The 15055-nt window shown below is 39.3% G+C and overlaps 1 protein-coding gene across 1 annotated transcript in view; it reads left to right on the top strand.

Moving 5' to 3' along the window:
* The window catches only part of BRCA2 (BRCA2 DNA repair associated), a 39973-nt gene extending 27489 nt beyond the window's left edge, over positions 1–12484 (top strand). Inside the window, exons 18-26 of the mRNA XM_069882653.1 lie at positions 527–682; positions 2787–2931; positions 6088–6209; positions 7706–7907; positions 8142–8308; positions 8403–8538; positions 9193–9449; positions 10156–10308; positions 11617–12484. Coding sequence (XP_069738754.1) covers positions 527–682; positions 2787–2931; positions 6088–6209; positions 7706–7907; positions 8142–8308; positions 8403–8538; positions 9193–9449; positions 10156–10308; positions 11617–12198 — 1920 coding nt within the window. The 3' untranslated portion in view covers positions 12199–12484. The remainder of the gene's footprint in view (positions 1–526; positions 683–2786; positions 2932–6087; positions 6210–7705; positions 7908–8141; positions 8309–8402; positions 8539–9192; positions 9450–10155; positions 10309–11616) is intronic.
* The last annotated feature ends 2571 nt before the right edge of the window (positions 12485–15055 follow it).

The raw sequence follows: 15055 nt of genomic DNA, 5'->3' as shown, positions 1-15055 counted from the left end.
TTATAAACAGATGAAGTTTTGTCAAAGTTTAATAACCAGATTTGTAAGACATGACTTAAGGTAGTCACTGTTCAAGTTTATGATATAAAATTCTGCCAGGTTTTGCTCTCTGTTTCGTTGGTTACAGCTCCTTAATTTCATTAAGCACAAAGTTACATGAAGTATTCGACACAGACAATAAGGAAGTTGGAGGGGAAAATGGGGGAAAAAGGCAGGTTGCAAGAGAGTTGGTTTGGGCCAGGGGGGATCGATTTGTTTAGGGATGATTGAAGCGCTGCGTGAAGTTTCAGCATAAAAAAATGGCTTCTCTGGTACAAAGCAGAGAATTTTAACTGCTCAAATTTTTAGTTCCTGTTTAAAATACATTCTTTAATGTGAAAAGAAACCTTGAAATTGCAATGTAATATGTAAGGTGCAAAAATGAGATATACTTAGTGAGGTCAGTGTGAAAATAGTTTTTCCTCTAGAAATAATAATTGAATGTCTTTTTGACCTACCACTGACAGTTCAACGTTTATTCGTTCAGATTTCAGCAAACAGCACTCGATGTGCACGATGGCATGCAAAACTAGGATTTCATCGGGATCCTAGACCTTTTCCTCTGCCTTTATCATCACTTTACAGTGAGGGTGGTGCAGTGGGGTGCATTGATGTAGTTATTCAAAGAATTTACCCTATTCAGGTATGGTGTAAGTATTTTATGACTTTAACAAGGGTTAAGACATCTAAATTATATTAGTTAATTGCTATGTCATTGCTCAAATCAGATATAATATAGAGAGCTAAAAAACCAAGAAAAGATATAATTATGTGTTAAATGAACAGGAGCAGTTCTTGCAGCATGCATGTATTTAATATTTCAGGACTGGACTATCCTGCTGTAAGAAGAATTTCAGTTTGAACTTAGTATCTTCTGGTTGGCTTTGCTTTCAGCTTCAAAAAGCCAGAAATCATTGAATTTCAGTTCTGTAATCTAAGAAGCAGAGTAACTCTTTTAAAGGAGAAAAAAGCAATGACAGTTTCATCTCCAAGAAGAAGTGAAGCCCATTTTTTTTCTATCATTAATATACATATCCCTGCAAAGAAGTTAAATATTTGTAACTATTAGCAGGATGACTTTCTCTTACATGTAGCTGGCTGTATTACTAAGATCTATTATTTTAAAGTATTACTGAAAATACAGTGCGCTTATGGTGTAAAATAGATTGCAGATGTTTTAAATACCACTCGATATCCACCCTTTTTGAGTATGGTCAATTGTAACTACTTACTTCTATAACAATACCGCTTACAAAAAGAAATGATATTTTTTAGTAGTCGATCCTTTTAATGTTAACATTTTAACCAGTATAAAACTTTTTCGATTGCTCTCTTTCTAAAGTGTTGTATAACTGATGGTTGATGTAGTTTGAATTCTGCAAAGGTAATAGTAGTTTTTGGTTTGGATCGTTACTTTGATATTTAGATCATTACTTTAATGGAGGAAATTGCAGTACTTATTATGTGAGCTGCCTGGTGGAACTCACATTTATTTAGGTCTCAGAAAGGGGACTGTAATCTGTAGCCACATCACAGTAACTGGCTCCCAGGTTGCGGGGGAAAGTGGTGCTTTGTATCTCACTGTATTGAGATCTGATGTACTGACATAGATTTTTTTTTTTTTTTTTCTTAAAGAGGCTGAGACTCTTACTTAAACATACCAAAATGATAGGAAGACTTGGGCTATCTGTCTCCTCAAGAGGTCAAAGAGTGTATGGATCACAGTAACGCTAATTAAACGGTTCAAACTGTGAATAGTGCAGGAAATACATGGCATGCAGTTAATGAAGCAGGCAGGGCCTATTTCAATAATTCACTGCCTCATAAGGATCAGTCCTTCAACCCTTCCATGTCCTGCTCTTGCTATAGTCTTGCTGCTTCTCTTTGCTAACCTGGAGCTCACCTGATCATGTTGCTTAGCTAGTTTTAATTCGTTAAATCAGTAGTAAGTAACTAATAACGATAATGAAAAAGAAAACCCAAACAACTAACCACTGTCTATTGAATTAACAAACTAATGTGTTTTTACGAGATCAGATATGTGGTACAGCCAGTGCAAGGGAAAAGATGGGACTCTGCAGCAAAGGGGAAGGGAAGGGACCACTTCCAGCAGCAGTGACCTCTTTGGCTCACCTGTCTCTTCAAACCAGACACTTATGGCATCAAGCAGGGCTGTTCCGGCAGGTTTATGAGTGAAGCTATAGTCATGTGGAACCATTTCAGGCAGGAAAAGTTTAAGAGAATCTGCAGAGCCACATCATAATTCTTTTACAGCATCTTATCTGGCATGTTAAAACAGTACATCAATGTGGAAATAAATCAGGTAGAATGCAGTTCTGGTATACTTTTAAGCATTGAATTTGATAGTTTCTACCTTAGTGTATAAGTGGGATCCAGCTGTCTTCTAATTCACATCACTGATACCTGTTACTATAAGCTATGGTTTCTTCAGCCGTTAAATCATGCTGCTTTGACTACTGCTCCATTCTGTCTGTATATCTTTAAAGTGAAGCTTTACCAAACAATGCTGTGGAGTTTTGCCTTTTATGGTTGGACTCGATGATCCGGTGGGTCTCTTCCAACCTGGTTATTCTATGATTCTATGATCTATTATACTGAAAAACCTTCTGATCTATTGCCTTTTCACTTTTTAAAGCATTTTTGCTAAACAGTGAGTATTAGAAGGAAGCTGGATGAGGTCAAAAATGAAAATAGGTCTGTTTTTTGTTTGAATCTTTTTATTTCAGTGGGTGGAAAAGACATCAGCTGGTTCATACGTGTTTCGTAATAGCCGAGCTGAAGAAAGAGAAGCTGCCAAGCATGCAGAGGATCAACAAAAGAAACTGGAAGTTCTGTTTGCAGAAATCCAGGCAGAGTATGAAAAGCGTGAAGGTAAAACTTTCTTTGTTTCAGAACACGTAATAAGAACACAGTCTTTTATAGAAATGTTCAAAGAATCTGGCAGAAACTTCTCTGGTGATAGAGAAGCAAAGATAGAGCATTGGGTTGTTTTCTTTGTTATTTTTTGTGTTGTGTTGTTTCAGGTTTTTTACTTCCTGTGGATCAGGACCTTTCAGTGCAAAACAGTTCCATACTTATTTGCTTGGCTTTGCAGCTATCTAGGAGATTCTTCCTGAACATGTTGTTAGCCAGGCTACTGAAAAATTACTATTGAGATAATACTTAGGAAAGTGCTACAGAGTTGTAGAATTGGTAATTCCATTCTCTTCAAAGATCTGACACTGTAATATTTCACTCAGACATGGGTGCTGCTCAGGATGTATCTCAATAGATCTGAACACCAAGACCAAACACTCAGCATCTTTCCTCACAAACATTACGGGACTGTGGAGATGCTGAGGTTAGTGGACCTGCTAAATGGGACAGGAACCCTGGTGAAACAGGATATGGGAGAAGGCCGAGGTACTGAATACCTTTCTCACCTCAGCAATACCAGCCTTTGCAATCCCAGGCCCTGGAGACCAAGGGAAAATCTGGAGCAAGGAAGACATGCCTTTGGTGGAGGGCAATAAAATTGGGCATATGTTAATCCATGATCGGTAATGGTATGCACCCACAAGTGCTGAAGGAGGTGGTTGACGTCTGTGAGGTTGTTCTTGATCCTCTTTGAATGATCATGGTGATTGGTAAAGGTGCCTGAAGACTGAAGGAAAGCAAATGTGTCTTCCTGTCTTCAAAAAGGACAGGAAGGTGGACCCAGACAACTAACTACAGGCCTTACCTTGATCTCTAGAAAGGTGATGGAGCAACTAATCCTAGAAAGTGTTTCTAGATATATGAAGGACAAGAAGGTGACTGGGAGTAGTCAGCAGGGATTCACTATGAGGAAGTCATGTTTGACTTCTGACAGTTTTCTGTGCTTGGGTAGGTCAGGGATAGCAGTGGATATTGTCTGCCTTGACTTCAGTGAGGTTTTTGACACTGTCTCCCTTAAGATAGTCATAGAGAAGCTGATGCAGCATAAGCTAGATGAGCTGTCAGGTGGACTGAAAACTGGCTGAGCAGTTGGGCCCAGAGGGCAGTGATCGGTGGCCCAGATCTAGTTGGAGACCAGTAACTAGCGGTGTACGCCAGGGATCAACACTGGGTCCAGTTCTGTTTTAACATCTTCATTAATGATCTGGATGATGGAGTAGAGTGTCCTCTGGGCAGGTTTGCTGATGATACAAAATTAGGATGAGTGACTGATACACTAGAGGATTGTGCTGCCATCCAGAGGGACCTCAGCAGGCTGGAGAAATGGGGTGACAAGAACCTTGTGAAGTTCAACAAAGGCAAGTGCAAATCTGGCACCTGAAGAGAAACAGACCTATGTGCCAGTGGAGCTTTGCAGAACAGACCCTGATGGACAACACTTTGAGGGCTGTTGACGGCAGGTCTAGGGAGGTGATCCTTCCCCTCTGTTTAGCACTGGTACCGCCACATGTGGAGTCCTGTGTCCAATTCTGGGCTCCGAATACAAGAGAGACATGGATATACTGGAGATGCCAACAAAGGGCCATGAAAATGCTTAAGGGACTGGAGCATCTGACATAGGAGGAAAGACTGAGAGAGTGCGGACCATTTATCCTGGAGAAGAGAAAGCTCAGGGGGATCTGATCAGTGTACCTGAAGGAAAGGTGCAAAGAGGACCAACCCTAAACTAAACAGGAATGAGGAAGGGTGTTACAATTCTTGTCACTCTGATTATGAATTCCAGCCACCTTGATACTCTGGTCTGGGTTTGAGGAGGGTTTTTTCTTGGTTTTGTTTTGTTGGATTTTTTTTTCCCCCAGGAACAGGTAGAATTCCATCACTAACTGTGGCCTATGCACTTCAAATTTCACAGGGTCATATCTAGAGCTACAAAATTAGTGAAAGGTCTAGAGAGGAAGTTGTATGAGGAGCGGCTGGTTTGTTCAGCCTGGAGAAGAGGGGACTGAGGGGGACATGATAGCAGTTTACTGCTTCCTCACAAGCGAAAGAGGAAGAGTTGATCTCTTCTCTGTGGTGACCAATGACAGAACCAGAGGCAATGGCAGAAAGACGTTTAGGTTGGATATTAGGAAAAAGTTCTTCGCTCAGAGGGTGGTGGAGCCACTGGAACAGGCTCCCAAGGGAAGCAGTCATGGTGCCAAGCCTAACTATATTCAAGAGGCATTTGGACTTGGACACACGGTATAGATTTTGGGGTTGTCCTGTGCAGGGATAAGAGTTGGACTCAGTGATCCTTGTGGTTCCCTTCCAACTCGGGTCATTCTGTGATCTACAACCCAGACAGATCATAGATCTTTCTTGTGGTAATCAGTAATGCTGAGATGTTCTTTAACGGTTCTCTCAGAACCTGGAATATCTCACAAGTAACAAGAAGAAGGCAAGTAAAACCATACCCTATAGAATAAGACCAAAACCCAGCCCAAACCTGAATTCTTAGTTGAAATCAGAGGTCACTTTATAATTCTTAACTTCACTGATGGAAACTTTCACATATCAGTCACACCATTGTGTTGTTTTATGTTTGATTGGTACTGGACTTTGAATTGTGTTCTGTAATCAGCAGGGAGATAGCACAGACTATGAACGAAGTGTGAAAGATGTGTTACCACACAGACAGGCTGCCATGTTATATTTATCAGTTCTTTCAAGATGTGTGTGATCTTGGTGTCTTTGAGATTTTTCTGCTGTATGACAGGAAGTGTCAGACATAGAGAAAATGTGGTCAAGTATCTCAAGTTTTGAGGCAGCCAGTCAAGTCTCTCACCCTCTTCTAAGTGCAGACATGGATACAGACTTCCTCAAAGTTTGTGTAATATTCTGGTCAATGCTGTATTTAAGTTAATGAGATTTTATTTCTGCTTCTATTTTCCTAATATATTTTTTTTATATATGTATATACACACATATGCCTATGTCAGCTCCTATATAGAAGCGGTTTGTATTTTTGTTCTGCCAAAGACTCAGTACTACCATGCTTCTTAAATAATTTTTTCTTCTTTCGCTTTTAAAATGTATTGGTTGTACTCAACGCAACGGCTTTTTTTTCAACAGAGAGAACTAGCAGGCGAACACCAAGATCTCGCATAGTCACAAGACAGCAAATCCATAGTTTGCAAGATGGTGCAGAACTTTATGAAGCAATTCAGAATGCATCCGATCCTGGTTATATGGAGGTAACTGCAGAGCCTATTGGGCTAATTTTGAAATGCGTCTGGAGTAGTTTACGATTTAGTATCTCCTACTAAAATCAACCATTAAATTACTCTTTTTTTTTTTTTTGCTGCCTTTTGAGATTTTCTACAGCACTTAATGCTAAATAAGAATAAAAATTTTTAAAAATATTTTAATGAAGGCTTGTTGAAATAGATGAATAATATGTTGGATTGTGAAGCAGAATGGTGTTTTCTCTTGATATAAAAATCCAGGATATAGCATGATTAAAAGTTAATGTTACTCATAGTTTTATTACTTTGCTTTGTTTTGCATATTTGAAAACTAAATGCATCCCATAGGTCTTGAGTTTCTCGCATGCTGTTCACTGAAGTGTTTGAACGATTATAGTGGCATTGTTCTCTTCATTCCCTGCCCCAATTCAATCATAACTTTTAAATGCTTATGCATTTATGTCCAGAGGAGCGGTACAAAGATAATCAGAGGCCTGGGGCACCTCTGCTGTGAGGACAGGCTGAAAGAGTTGGGGTTGTTCAGCCTGGAGAAGAGAAGGCGCTGGGAGGACCTTATTCTGACCTTCTAGTACCTGAAGAGAGCTACAAGAAAGTTGGGGAGGGACCTTTTACAAGGATATGCAGTGATAGGACAAGGGCAAATGGCTTTAAAGTGGAGAGGGGAAGATTTAGATTAAACATTAGGAAGAAATTCTTCACGAGGAGGGTGGTGAGGCAGTAGCACAGGTTGCCCAGGGAAGTTGTGGTTGGCCCCTCCTTGGAAGTGTTCAAGGCCAGGTTGAATGGGGCCTTGGGCAGCCTGATCTAGTGGGACGTGTCCATTCCCACGGCAGGGGGATTGGAAATAGATGATCTTTAAGGTTCCTTCCAACCCAAACCATTCTATAATTCTATGATTATTAATAAAGATACAGGCGATTAGTCCCTGCCAGTTGTTAAAAATTAAATACGTGCCTTGCCTTTTGCAAGTCGGAGTCCTTGGCTGTCATAAAGCCACGCAGTCTGTGACTCTGGTAAAATGTTTTGTAGTGCTACCTGTAAAAGCACCTGGATTTCAAAGGTGTGGTCAGAGGTGATGCTCCCGATGCATTTCAGTGTAAGTCGCTGTGTCATCTGAGAGGAAGGAGCCTGCTGAGAGGTGCAACTCTTCTCTTCTTACAGACTTCTTTTTTCTCTAATATTTTTTGTGAAACAGGCAAGTGTGCCTGTTATATAAAATACTCACCTTAGTTATGCACTCTAAAGCAGGCATCTCGGTAATTATCACGTAAGAACTTGGGCAACAAAACACCAGCTGAGTACTGGTCAACACTGGTTACTCCTGCTGTGTTAACACACCGTATTTCAAGTCCTAGTATTGTATCAGTTGAACAATAAATTGCTCCTCAGAGATGAACACTTAAGAAAGAGGCTATCTAAGACCTTGACAGGATTTTTTTTCTGTTAATAAAAAAGATACTCATTACACTTTCTTTTGGTTACAGGGATATCTCAGTGAAGACCAATTGAAAGCTTTGAATGCTTACAGGCAGTTGATGAATGATAGAAAGCAAACTCAAATACAGGAAGAATTCAAGAAGGCTTTAGAATCAGCAGAAGAGGGAGAAAATGGTTGTTCCAAAAGAGATGTATCTACTGTATGGAAATTACGTGTGGTAGACTACAAAGAGCAAGAAAAACTTAAAGGTTAGTACTTGGAAACTGTAAAAACTTTTATCTAAGCATGGTAACTAACCAATACAGCAGGTGGAAATGAAGAGTTTCCCAGCAGTATTCTAGCTTGCATGTTAATTTTTCCAGTTTCATTTGGATTGTCGGTTCAGGACTTTTGGATGCGAATGAGTGTTGTGGATTTATTTTGTTTAGAAGCCTTCAAAATAGTATTGCACAGCTAATATTCCTTAACTCTGTTATTGTTAGGAGTGATACTGAGTATCTGGCGTCCATCGCCAGATGTTTGTTCGTTGTTAAAGGAAGGCAGTCGGTACAGAATCTACCAGTTGTGCACATCACAATCCAAAGGAAGATCAGACTCAACTAACATACAATTAACAGCAACAAAGAAAACTCAATATCTACAATTATCAGTAAGTGCTTTAACTCCATAAAGGTGTACCATTAAAATATATCACAGTCTATGTAAGTGTGTTGTAGTTACATAAAGATTTTGTGTTTCTTCAGGTATCACAGGAGATGCTGATACAGATTTTCTCTCCAAGAAAGGTTCTAAAATTCACCAGTTTGTCAGATCCTTCTTTTCGGCCACCGTGTGCTGAAGTTGATTTAGTTGGAGTTGTAGTTTCTATTAGCAGAACAGGTACGTTGCAGACCACATTCATGTCCTCCCATTGAATAAGCACTAATTTTTTTATTTCAAAGTCAAAGTGATCACAGTATTGTACCTGCATCTCAGGCCTGTGAAAACCTACTAATACAGTCCATCGTTGTGACATACTGGCAGATAATCTGTTTTCCTTAAGAAAAACTGTCTTCACTTACTAGCTCAGGAAGAATTTAGTAAAGGAGGATCTAAGATCAAGAGAAGCTTTCCCTTTTTTTTTTTCCATAAAAAGTGGATGGAATTTCTCAAGTCTGTGTTCAGCATCTGCAGAAGCAGCATCATGCATGTACTCAAGCACCCTCTTTTGTGTAGTGTCATGGAATGAGTAGAACCCAGGCACATGCATAGGGACAGTGGATAATCTGCTGAATAAAAAGGAAAGTACTATGGGAGTATTTTTTTTTTTAAGCACTGAAACACAGACTTTGAGTTGTTTTCTGTAATCAGTAGGGAGAAAGCGTAGGATATGAAAGATATAAATCAAAGATCTGTTACCATGCAGACAGGCTACCATGTTATATTTATAAATTCTCTTTCAAGATGTGCGTGACTCTTCCTAGATACAAGTTGCTGCAGTCAACCTTTACTTCAAAGTTTAAGGTTTCATTCAGACTTTTTTCTTGCTTTTAGGTTTCACTACTCTGGTGTACTTATCTGATGAAAGTTATAATTTGGTAGCAGTGAAGGTCTGGACAGATCTTAGACACTTTGCTGTTGAAGATATAGTTGTCCGCTGTTCATTCATTTCTGCAAGCAACCTTCAGTGGAAATCTGAATTCAGATCAGAAATCCCTATACTGTTGGCTGGAGACCTTTCTGTATTCTCAGCCAGTCCGAAGGAAAACCATTTTCAAGAGAAGCTTAATGAACTGAGAAGTATAATAGAGGTAAATCTGTAGTTTTTTCATTTAATAATTAATTTTAGTTAATGTTTCATTGCATTCTTCACCAAAAAGCCCGCTAGTAGTAATAAATCTTTAAAACAAGTAATGCACATAATGTTAAATTTGAGGGGATTTTCTGGAAGATGGAGTAAGGTGTTATTGCACTTTTCCTGGAGGACTTTCCATATCACCTGTTGAATGTTTTTCTGTTTTTTTTTAAATTCAGTCTAACCAACATTGTCTTTAGGATGTGCCACAGAATATCCTCCAGCCAAAAAAAAAATATTGTACCTATCAATGTTGACTCTCTCGTGGACAGTTCAGTTCTAGCCTTTGAAAAGCTGAAATTTGCTGTCTTGCTCAGTTGAACGTATGCAGTATCAGATTGTTGGTTTTGTTTGTTTATTTGTTTGTTTAGTTATTATTTCCATTTTCTAGCTGTGCTAAATAGCACGTCTTGGTCGTGCATTCTCACTTTGTACTGAAAAATAATTTTAAATACAAGAAGTTTTTCCTTGTTAACAATAAAGGGAAGGTATGGTATTGCCCTCCCCGGAAAGTGCAATAGTCTTCTCAGCCATTGGTTTGATGTAAAATAAACTCCTAGTGGGATTATGATGAGGAAAAGTCCTAAATACTTTATAAGCATATAGTAGTTAAACAATTTGAAAAAGAACTATTCTGCATTGTAATCTGTTCTCCTTTACAGAATGTGGCCTCCTTTTGCTCTGATGCAGAAAGTAAATTGAGGAATTTGCTACAAAGAAATCTCTCACTTCCACCCAGTTTGAGTAAAAGATGTGGATTGGAATGCCCCTCTCCTTCCTGCACTTCAGCTCTTTATGCAGAGGATAAAAGCCTGGTAAGCTTCTGGTGATTCGTATTGTGTCTATACTGGCAGCACATACAGTGAAGATGCAGGCATGTTTTATACTGGTAGCTGTGGCGAATGGTCTCGCCTCTCGGCCCACTCCATAGGTTCTTTTCAGTGCAATGCAAGCTGATGAGAAGCATTTCCTTTTTGTGGATTTAGGATTATTCCCCAGGAGGACCTGTGAGACTATTCCTCCTCTAAGCAGTAGATGGAAACTTCCCCTTGTGGCCTGTGTTTTCACAGCATACTATACTCGTATAAAATCCAGAGTATTTAAAATCAATCATCCTTTCCCTATAGCTAATTTATTGCTTCCTCAGTCCCATTGTAAAGATTATCTGATATCGATGTCACTGGAAGGAAAAATCTTGATCTGTAGATTTTTCTTTCATGGCATTCGACAGTTCCTACCCTTGCTTAGAGAATTTACGTCTTGGTCTTTTTTTTCCTAGATATTGATCACTGTGTCCAGGATTTAAAAGGGAAGAGTTATCGCCTACTAAATATTTAGATTTTGTAGCAGTCTTGACCAAAATTGACTTAAAAGGTGCAGTCTCCCATGAAGGCTGCTGGCGCCAGTTGTACCTGGTGTGGAGTACTGAGTGCAGGCAGAACAAAAATTTTACCTGCCAGTGGCTGTGAAGGAGGTGGGAACACCCTGATGCAAGATCAGTTCTTGGGGACTAAATTCAAGCATTTGAGCTTTATAAGGCATCCTTTTCTATTTCAGAGTGCTAATAATTAATTCTGTAGGTTTAGTTTATATCAGTTTATTAAATGTATTAACCAAGTTGAAACAAAGGAGATGTTAAAGGCATGCTTAAGCTAAGCATGAATGATTTGCTTTGTAGCATCTATTCTGTGCATATTGTTATTTTCAGGTCCTTTCGTCTATATTCTATCCCTTTTTTTTTTCCAATTTTTTGTCCTTGTCTTTCCCTGTGTAACGACCTGTGGAGGATACATCCAGTGCAGTGGAATACCAGCCCCTTTTTATTGGGTGCTTTGATTTCTTACTGTCTGGCACAGAAAACATCCCATATGTTTGGCATAGATCTCAGAAACAGAATGTGAATGTGCTGTTTTAATGTACATGTAAACAATGATGTATCGAGCATCAGCACTTGAAAACATTTAGTCTCCATCAGAAGACATCAAACTGAAGTTAAATTGTGCAGGAATGATGATGTAGCAGTTTTGTGTGAGGGTTTTTTCCTGCCCTGTTTTGTGGAAGTAATTGGGGAAGATCATTAAATAGGACATTCTATTCAATATAAAACTTTTCTTTTTAACTAGATCTCCTCTCCTAAAATTGAAATAAAGCATCCAAGCCCTTTGTCAACTAGCACACCGAATATGAAACTTATTGCACAAGGGTCAGCAAAAATGCCTTCATCTGCTACAGTTAGTGGAGATGATCTCAAAAACAGCAAAAAGAGAAAAGCGATGGATTTCCTCAGCTGCATGCCTGCCCCTCCACCACTGACACCAATCTGTTCGGTAGTTTCTCCATCCTTAAAAAAAGCATTTCAGCCTCCACGAAGTTTGGGTTTACAGCGTAGCAACTCATCAAAAGAAATAAATCAGAATGTTGGTTGTGTCACTCGCTGTAGAAAACTGAGAGAAACTGTCCATCTTCCTGAGAATGACCTGGTTGCTGATGAAGAACTTGCAATGATTAATACACAGGCGCTCATGAATAATGTACCTGATGATCTTTCACACAAAAATAGTTCCAGGTCTACCGAGGAAGCAACTAGCTCATCAAAAAGTGGTTCTGGAGTAGCTGAGACTCTTCAGAAGGACACAGAAGAACCTGAGAGGTTGTTAGCAACCCGCAGAATGCTACGAAGACAAAAACCGCAAAAAGACTACTGAATGTGCATATGTACAGTATTGTATATATTTCAAATTCCAATTATTTTTACACTTTGTACATTAAATCCTGATTGTATTTAATAAAGCTATGTTACAAAAACAAAGGCTCATAAAATGACATTTCACCTGCAAAATAATTTGGAGTAATTACACATTTCTCACACAAACATGTACTGTCCAGTAGCGTCAGTGTGGCTGAAGGTTTGATGACATTTTATAAGCCACTGCTTTGATTCTGATGTATTCTTAAATTAGGGCAGGATCTCTGTTTCGGTCTAAAGCAATCAGCTCTGATACCCTCTGCAGTATTAAAATAGTTGTTTGACTGGCAGAAAACTGTTTATTTTGCTTGACTTCTAAGTTTATTGTTACCAAACATAACACTAATTCTGAAATACTGCTCTGTAATTCTACCATAGTTCTTGAGCTTTTCCCCTTACGCTTCCCATACAGTGCCAAGTTTGAAAGAACAGCTATGATTATTTGATGCACAGAAAAACTCCATGCAAAGGTATTAATGGCCTTGGGTCAGTGTTTCTGAGCTACTCCTTAAAGAAGCACTTGAGGCCACTGCATCATGAAAGATGAACAGATCTTTCTTTGACTTTGTCACAAGGTCTTTCTGCTGGGAGTGAGTTAGTACTTGAATTCATATCTTTGTTCTCATTAATTGCAACAGGTGAAGCTTCTCAGAATTGGAGGGAAACAGTCCTGCTACATCAGCTGCCAATTCCATGTTTTAGTTTGTTGTCAGGCTGCCCTTTGCCCTGCTCCTTCACACCAGGCACGGATCAAAGGAGGGAGGAGGTTTCAGAACTGAGACCACCAGTTTCCAGTCAGCAGCCTTTCAGAGCTCCTGTGCCATTTACTTGGCTCAAGTGCTGAACTGGGGGTGGCTCGTGTCACCAAGCTGGATATTAAAGCAGGACTGGAGAACTGTAATGGGTTGACTTCATCTTGCTGATGGTTCTATAAACCTGTGCAATACTGCAGAGCCAGGTTCCCTGGGCCCTGTAGTTCACAGTTATTTACAATGATACTTCTTTAAACGCAGCTTGAGTAGAACATGCAACTTACCCCATACATCTACTGTGTCCCAAAGACAGTTTGGCTTTCACCCAGAAACAGCACATTTCTTTATACCTCTTCTACTTCTCTCTGCTCTATTGCTAGATGAATAGTAGCCGTACCCATACTTCTTAAAGGACAGTGTGAGATATCTTCATTTCCTACTGCAAAATAACTCATTACTGTCCTGTTCTACAAGCAGTGCCTAATAATCCATACCTACTTTTAAAAATTGCTGTCACAGATGCTTTTTAAAGCTGTCACAAGGCTTCTTGATGAGGACATAATCAGCAGAATTTAACAACATGAATAGAACTACTGCAGCATAACTTCTTACTCATTAATCAGTCTTAATGGTTTCTCAGCACTTGGTGGTCGGCGTAGTTGACTTTTTCCTCTTTCAAGAACATTTATTTCTCCTTCAGTTGTTATTTTGTACTTCTGAATTTGGGTATCAGTGACTCAGAGCTGCCTCTGTACCCTGTTCCTACTTAAGAAATTAACAGGCGCCAGCCTAACGCTGGTGTTGCCTTTTAGAAGCGTTTGTATACAGACTGATCTCAGCATCAGTTGAACTCCTGTGTCTTGTCAGGATAAAGGGGTCAGTTTGGTGTGTTAAAATATTTACTTCCAGCCTGGAGAAGGTGTTTGGTAAGACCTGTATAAATCCAGACAGCAGAGGTAGAGACAGGAAACAGCATCAAATCTTGCTATGATCCATTAGAGCTACCTTTCCCACCATTCACTTTGTCTCTTTTAAAGCCGTGCTCTAGGCAAGAGAGTGGGAAGATAAAAAGGGTAAATACAGCCAGATATAGAGTATTAAAATGGTAATAAAACAACAACTGTATGGAGATGAAATTTGCCACATGGCAAATGAAAAAATTTAGAACCATATCTTGTTATCTGTTAGTGACAGAGTGCGATGTAGGGGAAAAAAATCAAAACTAAAAAGTGTGTGTCACAGCCAGTAAATTTCACTGTAAGCTTGAATGTAGGAAGAGGTATGAGAGGGAGACTGTACTGGGATAGTGGTTTCATCAGTCTTGTAGAAGGAGCTGCGAGATCATAACCCAGTGACATTTAAGGATTTTTAAGAAATAAAAGTAGAAATGTAGCAGAAAAAAAATACAAGAATAAAAACAGTTCAGAAGAAAGAGAACTTTTCAGAAAGAAAAAAAAACACTAGAGATTTTACACCCTGATAATTAAAACACACTGAGGAATCCACCTCTTCAACTACATGGCATGATGTTTGTACCTGCCACGCAATGAGGTCTTCTCATTGAGGGTGGCTGCATTAGGTACCCATGAAGTAAGCTGCATTTGATCCGCTGAAGCTTCTCTGGTCTCTGCTTGGTTTTTTAGCCTGAAGAACATTGTGGAAGATTACATTGTGCTCCTGTTGTTCTTTCATCCATTGTATCATTTGTTGAGGGACACAATGAATGTTTCTTCTGTAGAGTCAAGGTTCACCGAAAATAAAAGTATTTAGCTGCCCATGTGTTAGAGGTTCTCTTAAGTTTCTTAAGGTTCTCAATATGTTCAGGATAGCAGTTCATGTCCTTGCTGATCTTTTTTGCCACTTAGCTGTTCAATTCCACCTACTTCTTAAAAAAATACTATTGTGATGGCTGCAAAATGTAATGCAAGTATTTTTGTGGGCAGCTGGGCCATAAGAAGTTAGACAAAGGCTTTGAAATTGAAGACCTATGTAGGACACCTGTGTATTACTTTATTTGAGTATGGTTGGGTTTCAGTGCTAATGGCTTGTTAGCCCCGGGGTGAG

The sequence above is a fragment of the Phaenicophaeus curvirostris genome, chromosome 1 (genome assembly GCF_032191515.1).
Source record: "Phaenicophaeus curvirostris isolate KB17595 chromosome 1, BPBGC_Pcur_1.0, whole genome shotgun sequence".
NCBI classification, from domain to species: domain Eukaryota; kingdom Metazoa; phylum Chordata; class Aves; order Cuculiformes; family Cuculidae; genus Phaenicophaeus; species Phaenicophaeus curvirostris.
This window is presented reverse-complemented; position numbering and strand designations above follow the sequence as displayed.